Raw genomic sequence first — 24,850 nt, 5'->3', positions numbered from 1 at the left:
GATAGAGATGATATCAAGTGCAGGTGGGTCTGAGGAATAGAGAAAGATGTGGTCTAAGATGCATTTGATTTTATCAAAAAAAAGTTCACAATAAAAGTTTTAAAAGTGCACAATAGATTATTTGTTAATAAAATCTATATTTGATTATGTGTAATTCTACGAAGCTCTGCCCTATAACTTTTTGCCTCTGGAAGTCTATTCGGGTCAATAAAATGTCTAAATCTACAATTTGGCGTTTCGTGAAATACATTTAACGGTCCAAAATAAAAACAAACGTAATGTGAATCTAGGTTGCGCGATTGCATAATATAATTTAGGCATATCATACATGTATATTTCCATAAAATATGAATAAATGAAGAGTTTGTTCGCAAAAACCGATAAGTCCATTTTCGAAGAATTTGAAGTACGACCTCTGTCATGAAATACAAAATAATACCTCCTAAATTATATCTTGGTCACTACATAAAGGTACATTTTTTAAGTTATGGTCAAAAGAAGCAAAAATTTTCTTAGTATTCTCTTTATTTCTTTTGACCTTTAATAGCAAATATTTCCATTTGGCAAATATGGACTTATCGGTTTTTGCAAACAAACTCTTCAAATAATTGTTATGAGTGAAATGTTTTGAGCAAAACAAAGAATTCTTTGCATGGATTTCATTGTAAATGGCATCCGTTTTCAATCACAAACGTTGTTTCCTTTTTCTTTTGCCAGATTGTCTTGATAAATAGGGGAAAGTTCACCAATCTAAAAAGGAAGAAATTCAGTAAATTACAGAGACTCCCCGACTCAAATAAAGAGTTCTAAATAAGTTCAGATCATTGCAAACAGTTTTCAAAAATACGAGACCATCATGTTCCGATTTGATTTAAGAAGTTGAAACATAACTGAATGACGAGCAGACAATGGGAGAGAGAAGCATTTCTCAATTTTCTATTGCTCACCACGGGGACAGTGCTTTGCCAACGTGGAGGTCATCCCGACGCCATTAGTTGCGGAACACGTGACATTAATACACCTGTTTGGGCGTGGTCTCAGGACGGCTGAGGTCCAGCTTGCGTTGGACAGGATGGTCCCATCAACTCGAATTGTATATGAATGGAGATATGGGTACGGCTGGTCGCTCAGGTTCGCTCTGCACAGGATTAGCAGATTCATCTGACGGACTTTGTCTAGGAACTCCAAAGTCTTGATCGACAAGATATCAGCAGCTGGAGGCTCACCACTGGTTTCTACGGGTAAATGAATACGTCCGTAACAATAATTGGGAGAATGGTGTTCCAGAGATCATTAAAGGAGTAACATTTACTATAGAAGTATGCTAGTGCTATTGTTAATTTTCGCATTTGGAGCACAACAGTGACAATCATAAAAACTGTAAAACTCATTATGGGGATGATACCCGTCATCAAATGAAAAGTTTCGAAGGGTGTGTGGCATGTGGTAACCCTGTACAGCATTCCATGTATCTCGGAGATATCGGATTTGTAAAGATATTGATATTGGATACTATTAAAACTGAAAAAATTGTTAACATCATTACCATGGTTATTACGTATTGTGTGTGTATGTGTGTGTGTGTGTGTGTGTGTGTGTGTGTGTGTTTTATAGTTTTCGTGGACACAGTAAGATAATGAACCACCTAAAACCACAGACTTTAATCTGCGAAAAATCTTTGTAACCTATATAAGAGTTCCAATATTCGATCAATAAAATATATAATATGTATATATGTATATATATATGAATTGATCGAAACACACACACACACACACACACACAAACACACACACACAGAATTGTGTCGAAGCAGCGAGACGAACGTTAACACTGTGCGAAGATAATACAAATCAACAGAGGTAAATACCTCATGATCTTCACCTAGCACCCCATGTAACGTGCTAGAAACAAAAAAGACGTTTGAACGTTAGACGTCTTTTGGAGGGTATGACATAATCCTTATTTTACATGTGACGAAGGCATAATTAAAAACTCTGGGCAACTGCCATAACTAAATTGTTAAATTAGCATACGGCTTTGCTTAGGGTAAACACACACACACACACACACACACACACTCCATTGAAGGTTTAAAATAATGTAAAATTTCAACTCCACAGCTGTGGTTATCATACACATAATTATCATGCACCACAACAGGGAGAATCACAATGGAGGTGGGAAGAGACCTCGTCCACCTTCCTGGTATCACGGTGGAAAGTGGATGAAAATGAAGCGAAACAGGACAGATTCTCACCCTAAGATCACACATACTGACTTACCATCGTTCCTTGGACAGTATGTCTCTGTAGTGATTGTCCTACCGATGTCGTTGATGCCGGTGCAGGAGATTTCAACGCATTCACTCGGACGGGTTTCAAGGGTCAAGGAAGGGGAGCTTGAAGCTGACTTGATGACGTCATTCACTGCAATTTCGTATGTCTCAATTGGTGGAAATGGCTGGTCACGTTGGTTGACGAAACACGTGATCTTGATGCCATCTATCTCCTGCCCGTTCTCGTGGTCAGCGATCTGAATCACAATGGTATCGTTCGCCGGAAGATCTGTGACAAAAATTACCAAGCAATAGACTTATTATTAGGGAGTATTACTTTCTTGTATATTGGAACTACGTATATATATATATATATATATATATATGAAACACGAGGAAGGAAGGAGCAAACGGTGCATAGCTTTGAAATTATTATTCCTCATACTGACCCTACATTTCGGAGAAAAAGTGCAAGAGTTGGAAAAAATTGGTCGCCGCCGGGAATCGAACCCGGGTCTTTGGCATGGAACGCCAACGCCTTACACCGCTCGGCCACGGAGATGTCAAAGCGGTTCAGGCAACCCAAGCTCGATTACCCAACGGAACACAGACCTTTAATGGTAGGTATGCAGTTTCCATGACTTTATCTATCATACTCATAGAAATGATTACACTTGTAACAATAAAGGACATATTTTGACTTCGGTCTTGTTTTACGCGTTGCTTCCGGTCTTCTTGATAACCCTAATATCATCGTAAATTTAGTAGGTGCCCATTTGTTGTATACTTGATTCAGGAATAGTAGGCCTACTTCACCAAAGGGGAATCTTCGAGATCATGAAAATCCCAGGCGTTCTGAACTATACACCACTGAGTTCTCAGTTTCGGCAAATCATTACAAAGTTTTCACAGATGACTACAGATTTTACACCAGCTGCTGGGAAAGACGTACGGAAGCTTTTAAGTGTCATTCTACTTGACGACATGGCGAGATAATTTATCTTGTCAAATAGACTTGGCGTGATAATGTATGTCGCCATGTCGACATCTATCTATGAAGAAGTTGAATTGTGAAAATGATGCATGTCTCTATGTCGACACACGACTTTTAGGGAAGTCAACTTTGCGACACATGATATATGTCGCCATGTCGACATACATTTTTTAAGAAGTCGACATGGCGAGAAAATCTATGTCACCATGGCGACTTTGATATCTAAGTTGGTAAGTCGACATGGAAAGTAACATAAGATTATCTTGATATGTCGACATGATATAAAGTAATAAGTCGACTTGACAAAATGAAATATCTCGCCATGTCGTCAAAGAGAATGACGCTTAAAATGCTTCCGTAAAGACGAGAGGAAACCATATTGTTACAAAAGGAATGAGACAAAATGTAAAGAAAACGTTAAATCAGTAAATTTCCCCACTGCTCACCCCTCGGGCAGTGCCTTTCCCACGTGGAGGTGATACCGACACCGTTCGATGCGGAGCACGTGACGTCTAAACACCTGTTTGGGCGTGGCCTGAGGATGGCCGAAGATGAGCTCGTGTTGGACAGGATGGTCCCATCAATTCCAATTGCATATGAATTGAGGTACGGATACGGCTGGTTGTTTCTGTTTAAGCGGCAAATGATTAACAGATTCATTGTACGATCTGTAGCTTGGAAATCCAGAGTCTCGATAGACAAAATGTTCGCTGCTGGAGGGTTGCCGCTGGTTGTCCCTGAAAGGTAAAGAAGGCAGATGCAGTGTTAAGTGTAGTGATATTAGTGTCGTCATTGCAGAAATCTTGCTTTAAACGTAACACATGGAATAAGAGGTATATTTGTTATTAAAGCAGCATGAGACAGCATGGGAAAAAAAAATCTTTTTCCAATGAACGAATTCTTGAGCATTTCTTGAAGCATTAGACAATCCAAGAACGGATGAATGGATACAAAATTACGTCCAAAAAAGAAGAAAAACAAAACAAGGAAAACAGACAGACGCACACATACTCACACAAACACCCCCATAAGTATACTATTTTCATCTTCCTCTAATTTGCTCCCGACAGTAGGACATCAACATCTACGTGAAGATCGTGACAGAAAACAGAAGCAGAAACAAAACAAAGCTTCGTGTGTCCTGGTATGAAAAGATCCAATCCTGCTGAATTCAGCTTAGATAAATATATTTGTCTCCAGTAACAACCACACAGAGTTTACACTCGTGCCGTTTCATTATTAATCTTTTCTGTGCTTTTAGAGTACCGATTGGCGCAGAAAATGCCGTAGCATAATACTATAGTACACACCGGCCAAAGTCCCCAGCACAAAAGAAAAAAGATGACTGAAGGAAGACGAGTGAGTGATAATACATCCTTTTTATCCGGAAAGATGTATTATCACATCACTCATCTTCCTTCATTGAAAACCGTGGCCGCATAGTCAGTAATATTTCATGTTTTAACCAATGAAATGCCCCTTTATGAAACCGGTCTGATCAGAACTAATCATCTCAGCCTAAACATTGCTATAATCATTTTACCGAAAGCTTGTAATCTGTGTTCTGAATAGGGATGGATCGCCAACTCTTCGATTATAATCGATTATGATTTTTCTTCGGAATAAGATGAATGATTGCTTTTCGTTGGTTTGCATTCTGAGACAATTTAACGCCCTGAGTATCATTTGGTAAAAGCTTGTCAAACTGTGCTTATGGGGGTCACAAGAAGTGTATATTTATTTACAACAATCTTTAGCAGCATTTAGAATACCTTCAGTTATTTTATTTTATTTTTCCCCAGTAGAGAGAATACCGCGTTTTTTTCCCGCCATTTTCGATCCAATTTGCTCTAGATCTAACCATGACACCCTACCATAGTGGTCATTGATGTTCTCATGAAACACACCGAGAACACGGATTATATCAAGTTATATTCAGACATTTTTTTTTATATATATATTGAGGAATGCCACCCATTACCTGTAATTCATCAACAAGTCAACATAAAAAAAGAAAGAAAAGAAGATGAAAATGAAAATATCAAGAAATCATAATTATGGCCAACACTCTTCAATCTACACAGATCTACCAAAACTAGAACAGACTTTGCGACAAATTGAAATTGGCGAGGACTAAATTCATAACGTAAAGTTATAAATTCATCTATTGTACGTTTAAAGACTGACCGGTTGGAAAACACTTTTTTCTTTCTCTCTCTCTTTATGCCCCAGTCACACAGTGCTTTACGATGGATTACGTCCGCCGCGGATAGATACGAATGAGTGGACGCAGAGGGACGCATCGTGGACGCAGGCATCCGCAGGGACGTATGTAGACGCAACTGTCCGTAACTCTTCCGTAAAGAAACGCAAAATGACGTCGCCGAACCTGCGAAATTTTGAAATGTTCAAAATTTCGCAGAGGGACGCCATGGACGCAAACTTACGCAAGTAACCGTAACCAAACGTAGCTATCCGTAACTGAACGTAACTACCCGTGGATTGGACGCAGACCATCCGCAAAAAAATTTGCCTTCCGTCCGTTAGCGTTCGCTTACGTCCACCGTAAGTATCCGTAATTAACCGCAAGTTAACGTATAACAACAGTTTCATCCGCTTACGGATATTTACGGACAGCTACGGATGTTGCGGACAATTACGTCCTTCGACGTTTTCAGTTTTACACTCGCATGGGAACACAGAGACTCGTGGGAAGGCACACTACTCATGTTGCCAAGCAGCTGCAGCGCCTTTACCTGAAGGAATGCTACAACACAGTCGAAGCGGTGGAGAGGCAGAACTGCATGGTCAAATTATGAAATTTCTCCCACAATTAATGGTAATTTTAAGTGACACCCATATACCATGTATACTCATGACATCGGTTGACTCTTGGTGCTGAACTTTTTTTTCTTGTACTCTTCATTTTCGAAAAAAAAGCAATATTTTGGGTAGGGGATGGGGTGATAGCATTTTATTCACTTTTCTGGCCGGGGAAGGTGTGGGACAGGGGCAACTATAGAAAATAAGAACGAATTTGATATTTCTCTATAGTCTTACCCATGCACTTTACGCTCCATCGAATGTGTATTACATTTTTATAATAATAATAATAATAATAATAATAATAATAATAATAATAATAATAATAATAATAATGGACATTTATATTGCGCAGCTACTATAATAATATACTCTACTGCGCATTACAAAATTACATGCATACAAGAAATTCAAACAGAAAATACATTATTTCAAGAGATGACTTGAAATTGTACTTGGGTGTGGGAGGGGTGTTTGAAAGTTTTGATGTCTTTTTTGTCTGTAAATTTAATAAGCTTTGCGTTATCATGAATATCTCCTTAACATAACCCAGTAAGTCATGAATATCGCTGAACAACGACAGCGTAACCACAGTTTGTCTATTCCATGACTGCAAGTAGTAATAATTTCTTACTCTAATGTTTAATTTTTCGATCTATATTGTATTTTGTTTGTGGTATAGTGATGTTATATGTGACCCTGCACCACAAAACACACAAAAAGTCGCCAGACATGAAATTTTAGTTGAGAGCATATTCTGAAAGAGCCGACTTTAAGCTTTGAAATGATGTATTACTCGAATCAAATGGACTCTCCTAACCTATCTAAATAGTGGAAAGAATGCACACACTCCGAAAAAGTGTAAACTGAGAAAAGAGGCTCTGAAGTACAGTGTCTATTCAAGCGCTTAATCTTTATCAAGCCGTGCTGGTTGTGCGATGAATGGGACAAAAAACAGGATGGAAACCACCGGAGTAACAACAATGAGGGGATTATCAGATTAAACTGAAGTTGATAATAATAATAATAATAATAGCAATAATAATAATAATAATAATAATAATGATAAGAATAATAATTATAATAATCATAATAATAATGATATCAATAATAATGATAATGATAATTATAATAATAATAATAATAATGATAAGGCCTTATTTACCCAGGGTAGCCAAGTCAGGATCGGCTCGGTTGACCCATTTCACCTATTTTCAGTCCTCACACAAAATCAGTGTGTTGGACTTGTTGTTCGTTTTGTGATGCACGGTCACATATATTCTTTACATTTATGACGTTTATTCATATTTGAGTTGCACAAACAAAATTCAAACTTCAAGTTCAAAATTTCATATATCTTTTACTATTGTAAAGCAAATTAAAGGATTACGATTTTTTCACAACTTGTACGTAATTCAATTTCAGTTTTCCCCAGTGTACAATGTAAGACAGTCCAAAATATGATAACCTTGCTGTCATAATACACTGACTTAGCAGGAATCGTAAGAGAAAACCAAATTGTCCATAATTATTAATAACATTCTGTAACTATCCGTAACTATCCGAAAATATCCGCAACTCTCCGCAAGTGCTCAGAACTATTATGTGCCAATTCGTAAGAATATCCGCAAGTGGACGCAAGAATTCGCATCTGTCCGTATCGCCCGCATTTTTTGCCCGCATGTTTTGTACAAATTTCTGGTGACGGCAAAGGATCCGCGGGGGTCCGCGGAAAAAATGACTTTTTTTGGACGTAACGCCGGACGCAGAGCATTATGTGACTGGGGCTTAAAGATGAAATCTTGCGGATTTTTTGATATCCTTTCATTCTGGATGTGAAAAGACTTGGTGCATATCGTACAAGATCTATTATTCACTTACCACATCTCCTCACATAATGACTACGGGGTGCGGTGGTCGTCCTACCAATCTCATTGATACCAGTGCAGGAGATTTCTACGCATCCAGTGGGAAGAGGGTCAAGGGTCATTGAAGGGGAGCTTGAAGATGACCGGATGACGTCATCAATTGCAATCTCGTAGGTCCCGATTGGTGGATATGGTTGGTCACTGGGGTTGACGAGACACGTGATCCTGAGGCCATTAGTTTCTTGTCCGTCCTCGTCATCAACGATCTCGATCGAGATGATATTGTCTGCGGGAGCGTCTGTCATGTATGTAACCAAGAGGTTTAAGCAGATAAGTTATTTCAGTAACCCTAGATTAAAGGCTAGTTAAGGGTATATTGCCTACAAAAATATGCATTCGTGTTACCTTGCATCACAAACCTCACACTATCGATCGGGACTGAATGCTTTATTGATTTACGAATCCTTTCCTTCACCAGATAAACACAAGTTTATTCTTTGTTTGAATATAAAGTCCATTACTTATTACATTAGGCAAGCGTATGCAGTATGTCGCATTGATAGCGAGGAAAGTTTTTAACCATCTGAGAAAAAAAAAAGTCATTTCCAAAGTGCGCACAATAGCTAACTGCGAAATGGCTTAATGTATAATTGATTGTTTGTTTATGACGGTCGGTTCTCTCCCCCCCCCCCCACCCATACACACACTTTTTGCATATCAATCGGGGAAATATTCAGAGTTGTACCTAAGAAGATTGGAGTTCTTAACATATTTACATATGTTAACGTATATTGTAACCGGAAGCAAGCACGAAATTTGGGTGGAGTAAATCTTTTCCAAAAATAAGCTAAAAAAGAGCTGAAAGAGGGAATCACAAGAAGCATTTATATTAGTGATATCATTGGCACAGCCTGTTCTTGAAGGCATTTTTGTTGCTTACGTTGGACTTGTAACGTTCTAGACTGTTCACTCCTGAGAAGGCTGCACTGTAGCACGCCCCCATGGTCCGCTGCTGTTGGATTTAATGTCAGCTCGCTACGAACGTTGTACGTATCTACGTTGGCGGTTCCTTTAAAAGAAAGAAAGGAACCGAAATAACATTCGCGGTTTGTTGTGTCAACAATTCAATTCGGTTGTAACTTGATCACGGGCATGCATATAAACGACAAAAAAAAAAAATAATTGAAAAGAAAATAAATGAGAGTAATATAATGTAGCCTTGTCCAAGGCAGAGTCTGAGTCACGACACTTAAGCCCACTTCCAACGCCGGGTCAACACGTGCATGTGTACTAGACTTTTCAATATTGAAAAGCAGAAGCAACTTCAAACCGCTCACTAATTACTAGTAGACTATACCGTCTCCTCGCCGCGCTACGTCTCATTGCATGGACCCATTACTTTGATGATGATTACTGGAAGTTCTAAATATCAAGGTGGACAATTCTTATCTCTTTTGTTACGTTCATCCTGAGACCTTAAATTTTCTGTTGTTGTATGTTATTCTAATCACTCTTTGCTGAGTGTTTTCTATAGTTTTAGCCAACCGAGGGATGTGAATGATGAAGTGAAGCAGAAAATCAATGTTATCTTTAGATATGGTACGTGATGATGTGATATAGCACATAAAATCATTGCATGTAATTAACCCATCAACAGTCAGTCGTCACGCCGTATGCAAATTAGGCATAATGAGGTTCCGTGTGCCAGTGTTTACTCAATGCGCATGACCGTCTCGCGAATTTGAGGCTTCACGGGATTTTGCGAGACTCTGTACAAGCTCCAATACAGTTGCCATGCAGTTAGCGCTAGTGTATACGATTTTGACATGGTGGGGTGAGTCCAATTACCCGTTTCGTACTCTTCATTTTGATATAAAATTTGTCCATACTTAAAAATATTTTGAATGTTTAATCCCTCATTAAATTTACCTTATATTTTGCTCGTAGTTTTGATGTGTTCGAAACATAAACCTCTATTTTGCTGGATCCTGGCTGATATAAAACTTTTCATACTCTATTTTTTTTTTTAATTCGGCAGAAGAAGCATATACCGATACTTGTTTTAAAAATCGAAAAGATGCAATATCTGGAAGTAACTTAACAATTCGTTCAAAAACTGACTAAAAAGAGACTCGCTCCGGAAGTTGCGATCGCCGAAGTCAAGATATTCACATTATTTACACCTTGATGGATGAATTGCACATGGTTTGTGCACATTGTGTACCTCTTTTACATTTCATGTATTCCTCTGTACTTCTGTGGTGGTATTGTCCACAAATAGAAAAAACTTGCTTTTTTCTAAACTCTTCCTCACAAGTTTATTATCATATTTAGGTTTCTTCCTCTTTAGCTTGATTGTGTAGTCAAATATATTCACTAATGTTTGTTGCTGTGTGAGGGGAGTGTTTGTTCATGTTCCTTCTCCCTTTCTCTCTCTCTGAGATGTGTGTGTGTGTGTGTGTGTGTGTGTGTGTTTTTTTTTGGGGGGGGGGGGTGTTTGCATTCATAATATAGAGCTGCCAACATTTAAATGCAATTATCAGGGAGATTGTTCAATGACATGCTTCTGATTCTATGCTGGTTCATAATTGTTCATTTCCAGAGAGTCTTCTGTGGAATCGGGGTCCCCCCCCACCACCACAAAAAAGGGGGAAATTAACATCTTAAATAATCACTCTGAAAAGAAAACGAAACTGCTTGCTTCATGAATCCAGGCCTTCGGGCTCTAGAATGATAATAATAATAATAATAATAATAATAACAATAATAATAATAATAATAATAATAATAATAATCATCATCATAATCATAATAATAATAATATAATGATAATAAAAACATGTGGTATGATTAATAGTTCATCAGATTATCTAAGATTTACATTCATGCAAATCACCAGTAGTCCCTACCTGCAGCTTCCAAGTTCCAGTTAAAAAAAAAAACAATTAGAAAAAAAAAATAAATGGATGAATCATAATCTAGCGGACATAAATCATCAAAACCAGAAATATAATTTTAAGGAGTGAGAATGTCCAAGGAAACAAACAGACGCAAAGTTGTTTTGTTTATCAAACCGTTACTTGCAAGACAACTTGATGCAAAACTAAACATGAAAAGAAAATTACAATGGAACATTTCAGAAAAGAAAAGGCATGAGAAACATCGTAACATAAATGAAGAGTTTGTTGGCAAAAACCGATAAGTCCATATTTGCCAAATGGAGACATTTGCAATTAAAGGTCAAGAAAAATAAAGAGAATAATAAGAAAATTTGTGCTTCTTTTGACCATAACATAAAATGTACCTTTATTTGTAGTGACCAATATATCATTTAAAAGGTATTATTTTGTACTTTATGACAAAGACAGTACTTCAAAATCTTCAAAAATGGACTTATCGGTTTTTGCAAACAAACTCTTCAAATATTAGTATACGGAACTGAACCCAAGTGTTTTTTTTTTTTTTTTTTTTTTTTTTTTTTTTACATGTGAAATTGCTGACGTGTTCGTATCTGCAAGTAGTCAAATAAATGACAAATCCATTCGAACACAAAGTGGCGATAACGAATCCTTAAATAATTATCTACGAATTTTTGACAGAATATGACAGAATAAACCTATTATATACACGTTTAAGCCTATTTTCAGTCTTCGATACCCGACACAGGAAGTAAAAAAACGACAGTAGCAGACAATGTGATAATGTGATGCTACCGTCGTTTCTGACCAATCACGATCCACCATTGTACGAATGCGCTAATGGACGATTTCGAACAAAGAGCGATGTGACATACTGTTGTAATTTGCTGGATCCCATGAGGTATAAAAGATAGAGTGATTTGATTTTTCCATATTTTGAGAATAAGATAATCAAGTATCCTACTTATTTAGTTTGAAAGAGATGCAAGGTGGTTAAGAACGTATTTGACCCACTTCTTTCGGATTTAAATTTTATAATTTCAACGCGCGAAATTACTCGTATTTTTACCCTAACTCCCTTTTCAGTATTATCAAATCATTGTCATTAAATTAGACCTTGAGCTTTCTTCTTTCATTTATTGTAAAAATGAGCTGTAAATGTTATGCTGGGGCTGCACAACGATAGTTTAAAAAGAACACTGCCAGCTAATTATGTATTCATGACCGCTCCGAGCGTGCATACGTCCTCTGCGCTCTGTGCGAGATTCGCACGCCGTGACGACTGATTGTCAAAATGATGCCATTCGAGGAACACAAACTGAGTCTTAGAAAAATTTAGACTGAAGACTATTTGAAGATACCAAGTGATATACATTTCAAATATCCAGAACCATAAAACAGCAACATTGTATATTTCATTATATACGATATATATATATATATATAAAGGTAAAGAAAAATAGAGAGAATAATAAGAAAATGTTAAAAAATGTACCTTTAAATGTAGTGACCAATACATCATTTAAAAGGTATTATTTTGTACTTTATGACAGAGACCGTAATTCAAAATCTTCAAAAATGGACTCATCGGTTTTTGCAAACAAACTCTTCATATATATACTATATATATATATATATATATATATATATATATATATATGTGTGTGTGTGTGTGTGTGTGTATATATATACATATCATATAAAAAAAACAACATATACTTGTGGTTTGTTTGTTTGTTTTTTAGTCTTATAACCTGTACATTTTTCTGACTTTTGTTTTATTTTTATATAGATATATTCCTTGGAATGAAGTAGGCCAATTACATATTGATTTAAAGCCTAGCATCTGGCGAATTGATATCTAAATTGGGTCATTTAACTTCAATTAGACATTATGTTGCCTATCAAGTACAAAGATTGATATTTTCATATATGTACTACAAGTACGCTTTGAAGTTTTTGCATGATTATGTTGACCGCTTTGCTTCATTGTTTGGTCTTTATATCAAGTATGTCTTGTACAAATGTCGAAACACAAAGGGAAAACGTCAATTGCGTAGGTTCTCAGATACACTTCCCATGAAATTATGTATGTATTATTGATTATGCATAATACCTTTATCATGAGGGGCTGGAAGTTGACTTTTGCGAATAAAAGATTCAAACTTACGGTGTCCCTCACACCTTACTCCGGCGTCTTCATGGTGACCACAGTTTTCACATCCCCAGTATGGTCGAGGACACTGTTGAAGAGAGGTTTCCGTTCCAGTACAGCCAACGTCGTCAAGCCTAATTGGTCCAGATCCCTGTCCGAAATGTGCCCTAGTGTAATGAGCTGAGGCCGATGGGTAGCCGAGATCTCTGCACACGACGTGCGCGTCGTTGATATCCCAACAATCATCACAAACCGTGCCCCACTGACCGTTACACCTTATCTCAACTCGGCCCTCCCTTTCGCTTGATCCATCAGCTAACCTTACTGGAGGAACAGAGTGGGGAATACATGCCGCAGACTAGTCATATTCACACAACACACAACATATCATCAAGCAATCAACCACGAAGAAGATATATGAACACATGCATAATTGTGACGTATCATTCTACCATGTATCTCAACTTGAAATTCGCTTACGAAAAGTCTGTATTAGAAAACTAGATGATCCATCGATAAACTAACGCGATGAAACGTGTGTGTGTGTTTATAATCATTTTTGTGTATGATTTAGGTATGGACATATCTTTATACATTCGATGAACACTTACTTTTTCAATACTATTGTTCATCTAATAAAAAGGAAGTAGAAAGGAAAAGGATACCCAATGTCTGTTTCTCTTTGCCCTGCATGTTTGTTGTGTGTTTTGGAACGTTGTCAAGATATCAAGACGCATGCATGTACTCACCCGCATAGCCGGGGCACGTACTTGTACCACTGCTACAGCTGCAATAATTTAGCGTGGCCGCTATATTTTTAGACTTCCTCTCCCTTTGTCAGTCAGTGATGCTGGTCGTCCATACCACAAGAAATCATCTTCTTATCGAGCTCAAATGACAATTTCTTACAGAGTGAAGATGACGGGGGAAAATCGGGATTTATGCTCACCAGTCATTCCCTGCAACAGTTGCAATAATTGTTAATAGCGTCATGTTATTAACATGAACTCGAAGGAGAAATGGACTGTCACTTCCGTCTCTCAGGATTTAAAACCTGCCCTAGAAAATCAGATACTGGTCAGCAAACCTGTCATAATGCATTTCCTGGAGACAATTATCATAATTGCTACTGTTAGTCTCTTCATATTGGGAAACTTGCGTGACTTGCGAGAGACAAGGGATTAAACATGAAACACTTCCTGTGGATTGATGTGGCAGAGGATAAACCTGTAAAGAAGATATAATTGTATCAGTTGTATTAAGAATTTTCATTGCTTTCCCCATCAGGATTTGTCAATTATATATTCAGTGTCATTTTAACACAAGGAAGATAAAAAACTGTATAATTCAACAAAAATAATTATAATGCGGTCATGCTACTCCCAGTGTAGTAGGGACGTTATATCATGTCACATATCACTCTCCCGGCACGGTCTATGTCGGAGGATGACAAAGCTATTCATGAACCTCAAACTTCACACTTGATGGACTTTTATAACCTCAGGTAAGATGAACAAATATTCAGATACCAGACACCTTCTACAGATGAAGGAAATTCTACCCTTAAGGGGTAATAAAAAGCTTGTTTCCGTGACTACTCATTAATGTAGGTGAAAGTTCACTTCCGTTTTCAGCCGGCAATGCTTTTCCAGTTTGACGTTGTGTGACAGATATCTTTTTCATTGTGCTTATTTCGACTGCATATAGCATTCATTAAGCTTGCAATTGATTGCCTATGTGTTACACAAGAAGCATCCCATCGATTGCTCTTTTTCCTTTTATTTCCAGATCTTCAGACTCTGCAATGATCACTTTTTGTAACCTCAAGAACACAAGTTTCGGCTGGTACAATGATGTTAATTGTAACCTTTATGAGCAATGGGCAGAAACCGAATGTCTCCCAACACCAATGAAGGCCATTTTCTTCAACATCTGGTCAGTCTTCCAAGTTTAAGGTACATCGTCCTAGACTAGTCTACACTCAAGGCATTCTCAACACTGCTTGTTTGCATTTCTCTATTCCTTTGAATATTTTTGCGGTCAGTCTAATCACAGTGTAGAGGGTCCGTTATCGAAGCCTCATAACCTGTCAAATGTCTGACTTGGAATTATTTACCACCATGCCTCGAAAGAAGCACATTTTTCATGATTATGAATACGGGAATGACAACGTATGCTGTATGGTTCTGCAGAGTGATTCTTTACGGCCAGGTTGCCGTATAAGCCAACGTAGACAGCGTTTCTGAAGATTAAAAAATCTGACCGGTTTGTTTCGCTCTCTTGAATGTCGGTCAAAGTTCACATCCGATCAACGCTCGCACTGGGTTCTTATAAGAATACGGATAAATTCATTTTCATTGTGGGCGTGAACGGAAATTTGATTGGCAGTGTCGGTTAGGATTATTATTCTCTACGCGCTGTATCTTGGTTTAGGAAAAATAGTGGTTCATGGTCTATTGGCAGTATCAGTAACAATAATCACTCACTATGCACTGTATCTTGGAGTAGGAGAAACAGTGGTTCATGGACGCCAACTTATCAGTGAATTTCTCCTTTATATTTTTCAAAGGTTCTTGTTTGCTGCTTTATATAACACGCATTCTATTTTATATACCATCGTGTAAGGTTTCTACGAAAAAAATAGTACGGTATGTTTCAAGGATTTCAGAGATATGCCAGATATGCACTTCTAGTCTGCCCTACTCTGGCAAAAGGAAGCAAGCGACATTTTTTATGGATATTGACTTATTTATTCATTTGGCATATCTGAGGCATGCTCCATTTATCTGAAAAATCCAAAATTTGCAATTTTGGCCCATTTCTGAGATATTCGGATGGCAAAAGGAAGCAAGTGCACAAAATTACATGGAAAAAATGGCAAAAGAAAGTTAGTTACAACCTAATAAGATTATTGTAACTTGCTCCCCTTTGCCAAATAATTTATATTCAAACACAATCTAAAATACTTTGGCAAAAGGGAGCAAGGAACATCCTTATGATATCATCGTAACTTGCTTCCTTTTGCCATTTTTTAAAGTTTGTTACAAAGATTAGTCTATAAAACTTTGGCAAAAGGAAACAAGTATAACATTCTCATGAGATGATTGTCACTAGCTTCCTTTTGCCAAAGTAGGGCAGTAGTTATAGATGCAATGCGATCCAAATCTTTGTTGCAAGGGTCAGAAAGACTTGTCATATTTGTGTTTTTGAGGGTATAGGGGTTGGGAAATTATCATAGTTGTACGATTTAATTGAAGATGGCTGAAGTCGTCTTCTGGCTGCAGAGATGTTGATGATAAAGAGAGAGAGAGAGAGAGAGAGAGAGAGAGAGAGAGAGATGAAGAAGGGAGGGATAAATAATTGTAAATAAGAATGGGTAGTATTGCAAAGTATTATTTTTTCACACGAGAGAAAGATCCTCGCTATGTGTATGCACTGGTTTCGTTCGATATAGTTTAATTGTAATCCGAAAAGGAGTAATAATAAGTTTCCCTAAAAGTGACTTGACATAAGGGAAAGAACTGCGCAACTGCCAAAACTAACCTGATCGTGATATCGGATACTTAGCTGAGGCTGCCAAACCACGCCCACCCTCATACTGCCAGCTGAATTTCCTTGCATTGTTTTGGAGCTGACAAAATTTCCTTTGATATCCATTATCCGAAAACAGACGAAATGCTAGTCGATTTTTTTAATGTAGTTTCATTGAAAATTCATCATCTGCAAGCAACAACATTATTATCAGGGTGCAGGGTGATTTCATATACCTTCCTAGTATGTTTCCTTGTAGAAGGAGTTTCTCAGTCATTTTTCTCTAATTTTCAGGTACTCCCTATATCTACACAAATTAGTGTGTCCGCTGACAGTCTGTCAAGTTTCTTCCTTTCACTCATCTCAGCTCTGATGTATGGAAGACGAATGTTACACTCATTTTTTTCTATAATCCATAAAGTCTTCGCCTAAAGCTCGTGTGTTTTGGTAGATAAACTATATGTCCTTCTTTTAAAATCATGTCATTTGAAATGAGAGCATTATCTTCGGAACAAGCGCGTGGATATCAATGAAGGGTGTCTCACTAGGTGAAAGGTAACTTCCGTCCGGGCTGCCAGATTCAATTTCGAAGCGTTCTTCATATTTCTCTTGAATATTGTCATTTCCCTTTCGCAAGTTTCACTTTTTGTTGAAACGAGAATAATGCAGTATCACCAGAATAAACTAATGAATTACAAACGGAAATTGCAATTGTGTCTGTATTTTCTAGAATAACTCAGGCATCATAATTATTATCAGATATACCGACAGGAAAAACTCTGACTCCTTAATTCACAGCCCAAGCCATGCAAAAGACAGAGTCATTATAAATAACTGTAATAAGTGTAACTTCAAACATTTGATTTTTTTCGGTCGTTCCATTCATAATTGATTTATGCTGGCTATAACACTTTGTTATAGAGACGACGTCACATTAATCCCTATGCAATGGTTGTTTGACGCCATTATTATACAGAACAAGAGGAAAAATTATATTCCCATATCTCCACGTGATCATTGTGTGTGTGTATGTGTGTGTGTTTGTGTGTGTGTGTGTGTGTGTGTGTGTAGCGTTCTTAGCTGTTTCATAAAGTATACGTAAATGTTATATTACATTATGCCAAGATGTGATATACGCTGCCGTGGGAGCGAGGAGCAGAAACCTGCGTCCAAACTGAGGTGCAAAAGTCTGGATATTCACGCTGGTCCGAGAATCCCGTAGACATAAACTGTGCCATCAAGTTGTTTCATTGAATGTCTAAGACTCTAAAGAATGATAGATCTTAAAGTCCATTGCTTTAAAATTGCCATTCTGTCTAACGCGCAATGGTGGTACTACATGTATATTATTTGGTTCAACAATGACTTCGCTGGTGGTAGTAAAGCCGTTTGTGATTTGAACTCCATTCAAGTGCCAAGTCGGTACAGCCGAGCCTGATAGGTCATTTCCTGTGCAAACCGCGGTGACTTCACGGCCAGCCCGTAGAAGCGATGGTACTTCGAGGTTCAACGTCATTCCAGCTACAAAAATGATACAGGAAGATCGTTTGATAAATCCAAAATAAAATTATACATGATGAAATTTTGAAAAAAAAATCTTTTCTATACCCATTTGTAAATATTCATCCATTATTGATACTAAAGATATTGTTCACAACCACAATTGAATTAGGTCAGAAGAATGACCCTTCTCCTAAAATAATATTAAAGAAATTGCCTTAAATTCAACAATAGAGTTGATAGAATATAATTTAATCATTATTTCACACTCAATAAAAGCAATAAACTTAAGTTTTTATCGGTTTTCAATTTTCGATGCCCTCATCTGATAATCTATTTGATTGTCGATTCACAGCAGGTCTTTATCTTTCAGCAATTTATTTTTTTTTTTTGCTTCAGACTTTGTAGTTGTCTACAGAAGTGAATATCAATTCAAGGAAAACAAATTGTGATAATGCAATAGCTGAATAATATATAAATTCTTTAACAAAAAAAGATTAAAAAAAATATCGTACTACTTACCAATGAGTTGAATGTTGACGAGAAGAATCCCGACTTGAATCAGCGCTCGGTGGTCAATCATTGTGATTCGATCCCTCGATAACATGAGAATATTTCTCTACCTTCTGGATAGAATGACAATTAGGTGTATTAATCATACCTGTATTTAAATGCTGTATTCTAAACTGGACTACACAAAACAACATAATGATATAAAATGAGCACGAAAGGAAATAAGCAAAGCAATAAAAAAGAAAGAGAAATCTCAGCGTATTCAATAGTTCATTGAGTTTAACCGCGTGACTTAACAATGAGAAATGTATATAGCTGGAATAAAAACATTACTGTTCATGGGAATAAACCCCAAAAGAGTGGTTTGATAGAGATTATCCCAACACCTAAAACAAAGCGAGTATCACTCTTTCGAAATGAGGACAAATTCTGTGACTGTTTCGATGCTGTAAGATTTGCCGCTGCCAAGGTATAAACTTGTCTAATTCTTTTACCACAAAGTCGCTGTTAAACCCAGTAAAACGTTATGTGGTGGAATTGCCTTGTTTTTCCCGAGTCATAGGTTCATGTATATGCACGCGAAAGAGGCAACTAACATATGAAATGAACAATATTCTTCCGCGTGAAGTGATGGGTCATCTCTTTTTTCACTCTTGTTTTATTTTACCTTTTATTCAAGCGGCATCTGACCCTTCTGTTGTATTGTCATTTGATACGCTCTTCATCTTATACTTTCCTGAAGGATTACAGGATTTCACACCCGTGTCTCTATCATACTCATGTTAAGTATTAGAACTAAGCTATGCACACATAATGATGATAAATAAAATACATCGATTACTTTCATCAAGCTTTAACAAATATGTGTGAAACAAGCCTAATAAATTGAATTTATTGCCTGGTTTGTATCTGCTTTTTGGAGTTCGAAGAAAATCCCTACTTACTTTGTTCGTGTTTCAAGTACGATATAGCTTAAAAACAAAACGTTTCGTAGCTAGTAACTGGATGGCACTTAGTGGTGATGATCTGGTAATTAAAAAAGTCGATTGGCAGACAGATTAAAAAAAAAATTATAAAAAAAGGTAAATGATATGGTTTTTAGGATTCACGTTTTCGGAGTTTTGAAATCATAATTTGCGAGATTATAGGGCTTCACAGTTATCAAGCACAACAAAAGTTACTGCGAATGTTGTTCGATCTTATACATTAAAAAAAGCATAACATTGCCAATTGAGCAAATTACAGTAAATGTTATCCGTGCGCTTGCTTCACGACGCATTTAACAACATTATTATGTTACAAAGCCTACTCATAAAGTCGTGTCCCGTGTTCATATTTTTATGAGGATATAGTTTTTTTTTATGAAAAAAACAAACTACGAAAGAGGAAAGGAAAAAAGTTGGGAAAGAGTGATAGACAAACAACGTTGATATCAGGGCAAATGTAAGCGATCTGCGGGGAATTATGTTGGAATTGTATCAGTTGTGGAGTGTGAGAATGTACGAGCTATTCAAGTGACTGGAGTATCCGATCACGTATATAGGTTCTTAAATTCTACACTAGCTCTCTCTGTCTATTGACATGATGCTTTATCGTTGTACCATCTCATGTCGCACTGATCGTGTTTTCACTGCTCGGCATATTACCGGTTTTTGTTGACTTTTGTCATACTCAAATTCCTCAGTGTGAATAATCTCACTGTACTTCCTCTATTTGATGCACACGATACTACATACAAAGACAGTCACTATTTGTGCACACAGATACAAGAATTGAATTTCACAGGCAATCATGCACCTACTTGGGCAGGCATACATTAAATTTGTGCATACAATAATGTGTGCATGTATACATCCGTATTACAGTACTCTCCGCGTAATCGGGTATCGCTTAAACGGGTACTCCGTTTAATTGGGTAGTAATGTCAAAATCAATTCCATTGCACATTAAAATTACCTGATAATCGGGTTGCCTCTCTGCATAAATGGGTAAACAATTTCTTCTAGTCTAATTTCTACCCATATTTTATCGCAGATATAACACTTTAAGAAATCATGAATGTCAAATTTTCCACTGCTTATCGCATTCTTTGCTTAATTTGCAAAGAAGACCGATCATTTGGGGAGTGATTTAACATGAAAACACATGTACCAGTACCGTCTTTCCACACGTAAACGAACATAGCTGGCACTCACAACTGCATAGATAGACAGGAGTTGAACACACTTGCGCTCCGCTCTTGCTCCGCAACAACATTCGCAATATGAGAAGTTTGCAAAGAAAATCAGGCCATGCACCAGCTCCATAATTTTGCTTTTCTTCCGTCACTTCTCGAAAAGTAACTCAACGTTCTACGTGGCTATAGTGCACGCAAAGAGACGTGTTGAACGCCTGCGTGTTAGCGAGGAGTCTATAGTCAAATGACAAAGTTTTCTAAAGACATTTGTCCGTAAAAAGAGTGTAAATTATTGCTCGTGACTGAGCAAGTGTAAGGTATGTATAATGTGCTGTGCAAGAACGCGTTTTATGCATACCATGTAGGTGTTTGGTGCAGCGTACAATGCATGTACATACACATTGTGTATGTCAATTGTGAATGAGACGTGTTCTACTGTTAATCGGGTACTCCGCTTAATCGGGTAAGAAACGCTCTGCTAGAGCCTACCCGATTATGCGGAGAGTACTGTATAATCATATACATGTATATAATAATTATTCTATATAATGTGACCTGCTACAACAAAAGGATCCTAAAGTCGCTGACGAGTGAGCCGAGAAAATCAACTTTAAAGTCACATCATTAAAATTGGTCAAAACAATCGCATTTCTGTTTTCGGCATAATTTTGTAGTCTAGTGTTTTGTCTATCATCTGCCGAAATTTCGAAGCTAAATAATCAAAGGAAAGGAAGGAAATCAGCGTTTTTCTGGGCCCTTGATTTTCCGACTTTCAACGTAACAGAAACGTGTCCGAAGATTTGGATTTAGAGCCGCAGCTAGACTCTGCCCCTAGCGACGAGGGAGTGATCTTATTGGTCAGTGCAAGGCATCCAGATCACCGATTTGTCGTGCGCAGACCGCTGGCGCTAAGCTTGAATGAACATCGCGGAGGTCGCTAAGAGCATGCCTTCTATTGTCAAGCGATGAAAACTGTCTCGCCTCCCCTTGATCATGATAGTGTCAAGAGGAAAACTTTGAAGGCATTTTTCTCGAAACTCTGATTTCCTCGACCACTTGACAGGTGCTAATAAAATCATCGATATCTCCGCAACCGAGTACTTTTATGAGTTGTGCTATATATGCAATTAAAGTAGAAGAGTAAGGAATAATATCATGTCAGAAAATTGTCCTCCCCCGACTTTCGGATCCTTTTGTTGTAGCGGGTCACATATATACAACCATACGTTGAAACCTCCCAAACTGTAATTGTCGACAAAATTTTCGGACACAAATATGACATTTGATTGCGGATAGAAAAATTTAAATTGTGAGAAAGGTGTTAAAAAATACAGGATTGCACTTATCACTATAAGTTCTCTCTCTCTCTCTCTCTCTCTCTCTCTCTCTCTTCCCCATGAGTCGGTAATATGCCATCAGTTTGTCATGATTTTATTTTAAACACACACACACACACACACACACACACACACACAAAAGAACCAATACGAGAAATTCCTGGCAGTATAACACATTAATGAAATCAGATGACAGATAAAAAGACATCATTCTCAATCTTTACTGGGTATCATCCTTTGCACAATAAAATAAAATAGATCCACGTTATAAGATTCGGTTTATCAGTTACAAGTAACTAAACAATACAGGAGTCATGGAGTAATTAAGCAAAATAACATCTTTCAAACTTCAACAACTTTCCAATATCAGTGTTATGAAATTTCATTACTTAGAGAGGTCCGAAACAAAAATAAACAACGGTTTAAGCAATATGAATAGAGATATTTGATAATAGCGTTTTCCCTTTTTTCATCATATTGTTACATTTTTTTTTATTACGAAGCAATGGAAAGAATAAATAGCAAAAAAAAAAGTTGGAAAAACTGAGAAATCTTCATTTTTCTTATTCTAACCAAGTTCAAAAGTCATAAATTTAAAAATGATATTAAAAAGATGAATATCATGATAGTTATAAAACAGCACATGGCATGAGTGATAAACAGGTGGGCCTAATTATATAAGGAAAGAAGAGAACAATGAAGCTTCTTTTCACGGCTTCATGAGTATCCTTTTACGTAATATGAACGCTTTATAACAGTTTATTATTATCATTATAAAAGATAAAGATTTCAACCTGAAACTTTCAAAACAAGTCACAATGTTACATATTTTGTGAAAACAAGCAAGTACCATGAAATCTATACACATGCAATATATTAATCGAAACGTCCTGTCGTAAATGAATTGAACATCTGGGGTTTTGTAATAAGCAGGATTACACCAAGACGCAGATGTAGTGTTTAAGAAAGAACATGAAGCAAAACTAAAAAGTATCCTATCATAGACGAAAAAACAAACATGGTTATCCCTGTCATGATTAAGAAAGCCAGATTGAAGACATAAGTTTAGCGGAAGCAATGAAAAAAAAAAAGGTTGGAATGTATTACAAGGTGTTTAATTTTCAAAACACAGTGGTCTCTCTCCTCTTGACTATTACTGTCGCACAGGTCAACGACGACAGGAAGAACACGGCGACGAGCAGGGCGTACGTGGTCGACGGTTGCTGAAGAAATCCTCGACGAAGACCAGCAATTGGACCTGTAGTAAGGCAGGACCAGATATTGAAAATTACTTCGGCAGAACCGAAAAAAGAAATACAAAGACGTTATAGGGAAATTTCATTCTGCGTCCAGACTGTAAGACCCCAGATTTCACGTCCACTTACATACAACAACTGGTCGTATCACCTACAGGATGCAATAATGTATAAGTTTGTCACCGTCTTTAAGTGTTTCTTAGGAGTTAACTACAACTGACAAACAAACACACACACACACACACAAATACACACACACACACACACACTGATTCCTGCTTTCGAGTGAATGTGACTATTAGAACATGTCTTACATAATCGAGTCAAATATAATAATACAATTATAAATATGATAAATATATGAATAGATTTAGAGTTTATGAAAACACTCCATGACTTCTTTACGTATTTTGTAATTAATACAAATGTGTTCTGTTTTAAGCATTTTATATAATTTTCTCTGTTTATTTGATGGTAATGAAAATAATTTCAAAATTGGAACTGGAACTTTGAATCATCATCGGAGTACCTCACGCTGACTTTAATACCTTTATCCGAGCCCAAAGTTGGACAGTGTTCAACACTGGTGTAGGTCCAACCAATCCCGTTCGTCCCAGAGCACGTGACATTGATGCACCCGTTGCCTGTGCGTGGTCTGAAGAGAGCCGAGGCGCAGCTGGACGAGGAGAGCGTGGTGTTGTCGACTCCGATGATGTAAGTGTGAAGGTGTGGGAACGGCTGGTCTTGAAGACTGATGTGACACGTGATAATGAGAATGACCTGGCTTCCTTCCCCATTGATCTCCTGGGTCTCGATGGAGAGGATGTTCCTCGCTCGGGGCGCTTGACCTATGAGAGAAGACGCAATGTATTTGTCTTTATATAAAAGCAGAACAAACATATTCTCCACAAGTTCAGTCAAAACAAAAAGTAGATAATATTCAATCATAAAATAATCTCACTTTAAAGAATATATGAAATCAAACAAGTCATTTGTTTTCTTTTTATTTTACTTATGTCCACCCATAACAAGCCTATAAAACTTGCCTAGGCAAAACATAATAAAGAAACCAAAACGCCGAAATGTTTGAAAGTAATTCAACACATTTAAACATGAACTCTCTGTCAAATAAGAAACATCATCTATTATCCTTTATGTTATTACTAGATGCTATAAGAAATCTACCTGTTGTCAGTGGGCAGTAGTTCCACGTAGAAACCGTCTCTCCGAATTGATTGATACCGGTACACGATATATCGATACACCGGTTGGATTGACCTTCCATGATCGTTGCAGATGCGTTTGATCTTGACAAAATGTCTCCATCAGCAGCGATTTCGAACACACTGATCGGTGGAAACGGTTGATCGATCGGATCCACGTGACACGAGATATTGAGATTCGTTCCCAAGTTATCCTCGTCTTCTTCTACCTTGATAGAGATGATGTTTGGCGCAGGTGGGTCTGAGAAATGGAAAGAGATATACATGGGATGTGATAC

The 24,850-nt window shown here is 37.3% G+C and overlaps 1 protein-coding gene and 1 long non-coding RNA gene across 2 annotated transcripts in view; both read right to left on the bottom strand.

Annotated features, from left to right (window-relative positions):
- Window positions 1-18,650, bottom strand: part of LOC139733430 (uncharacterized) — a 75,465-nt gene extending 56,815 nt beyond the window's left edge. Inside the window, exons 1-7 of the mRNA XM_071644249.1 lie at window positions 18,590-18,650; window positions 13,052-13,360; window positions 8,904-9,032; window positions 7,977-8,261; window positions 3,719-4,009; window positions 2,286-2,567; window positions 948-1,235 (exon numbers count right to left, since the gene is read on the bottom strand). Of these exons, the coding sequence (XP_071500350.1) occupies window positions 948-1,235; window positions 2,286-2,567; window positions 3,719-4,009; window positions 7,977-8,261; window positions 8,904-9,032; window positions 13,052-13,360; window positions 18,590-18,650 (1,645 nt within the window). The remainder of the gene's footprint in view (window positions 1-947; window positions 1,236-2,285; window positions 2,568-3,718; window positions 4,010-7,976; window positions 8,262-8,903; window positions 9,033-13,051; window positions 13,361-18,589) is intronic.
- Window positions 18,651-22,766: 4,116 nt separating this feature from the next.
- LOC139733423 (uncharacterized) lies at window positions 22,767-24,639 on the bottom strand. Its single transcript, XR_011711091.1, has 3 exons — window positions 24,535-24,639; window positions 23,898-24,197; window positions 22,767-23,351 (listed from the first exon to the last, which is right to left on the bottom strand). It is a non-coding gene; the product is annotated as an uncharacterized lncRNA (long non-coding RNA).
- Window positions 24,640-24,850: the final 211 nt, after the last annotated feature.

Source organism: Diadema antillarum, unplaced genomic scaffold, assembly GCF_040938485.1.
Source record: "Diadema antillarum isolate AM-2024a unplaced genomic scaffold, OU_Dant_1.0 seq00000475_RagTag, whole genome shotgun sequence".
Classification (NCBI taxonomy): Eukaryota; Metazoa; Echinodermata; class Echinoidea; order Diadematoida; family Diadematidae; genus Diadema; species Diadema antillarum.
This window is presented reverse-complemented; position numbering and strand designations above follow the sequence as displayed.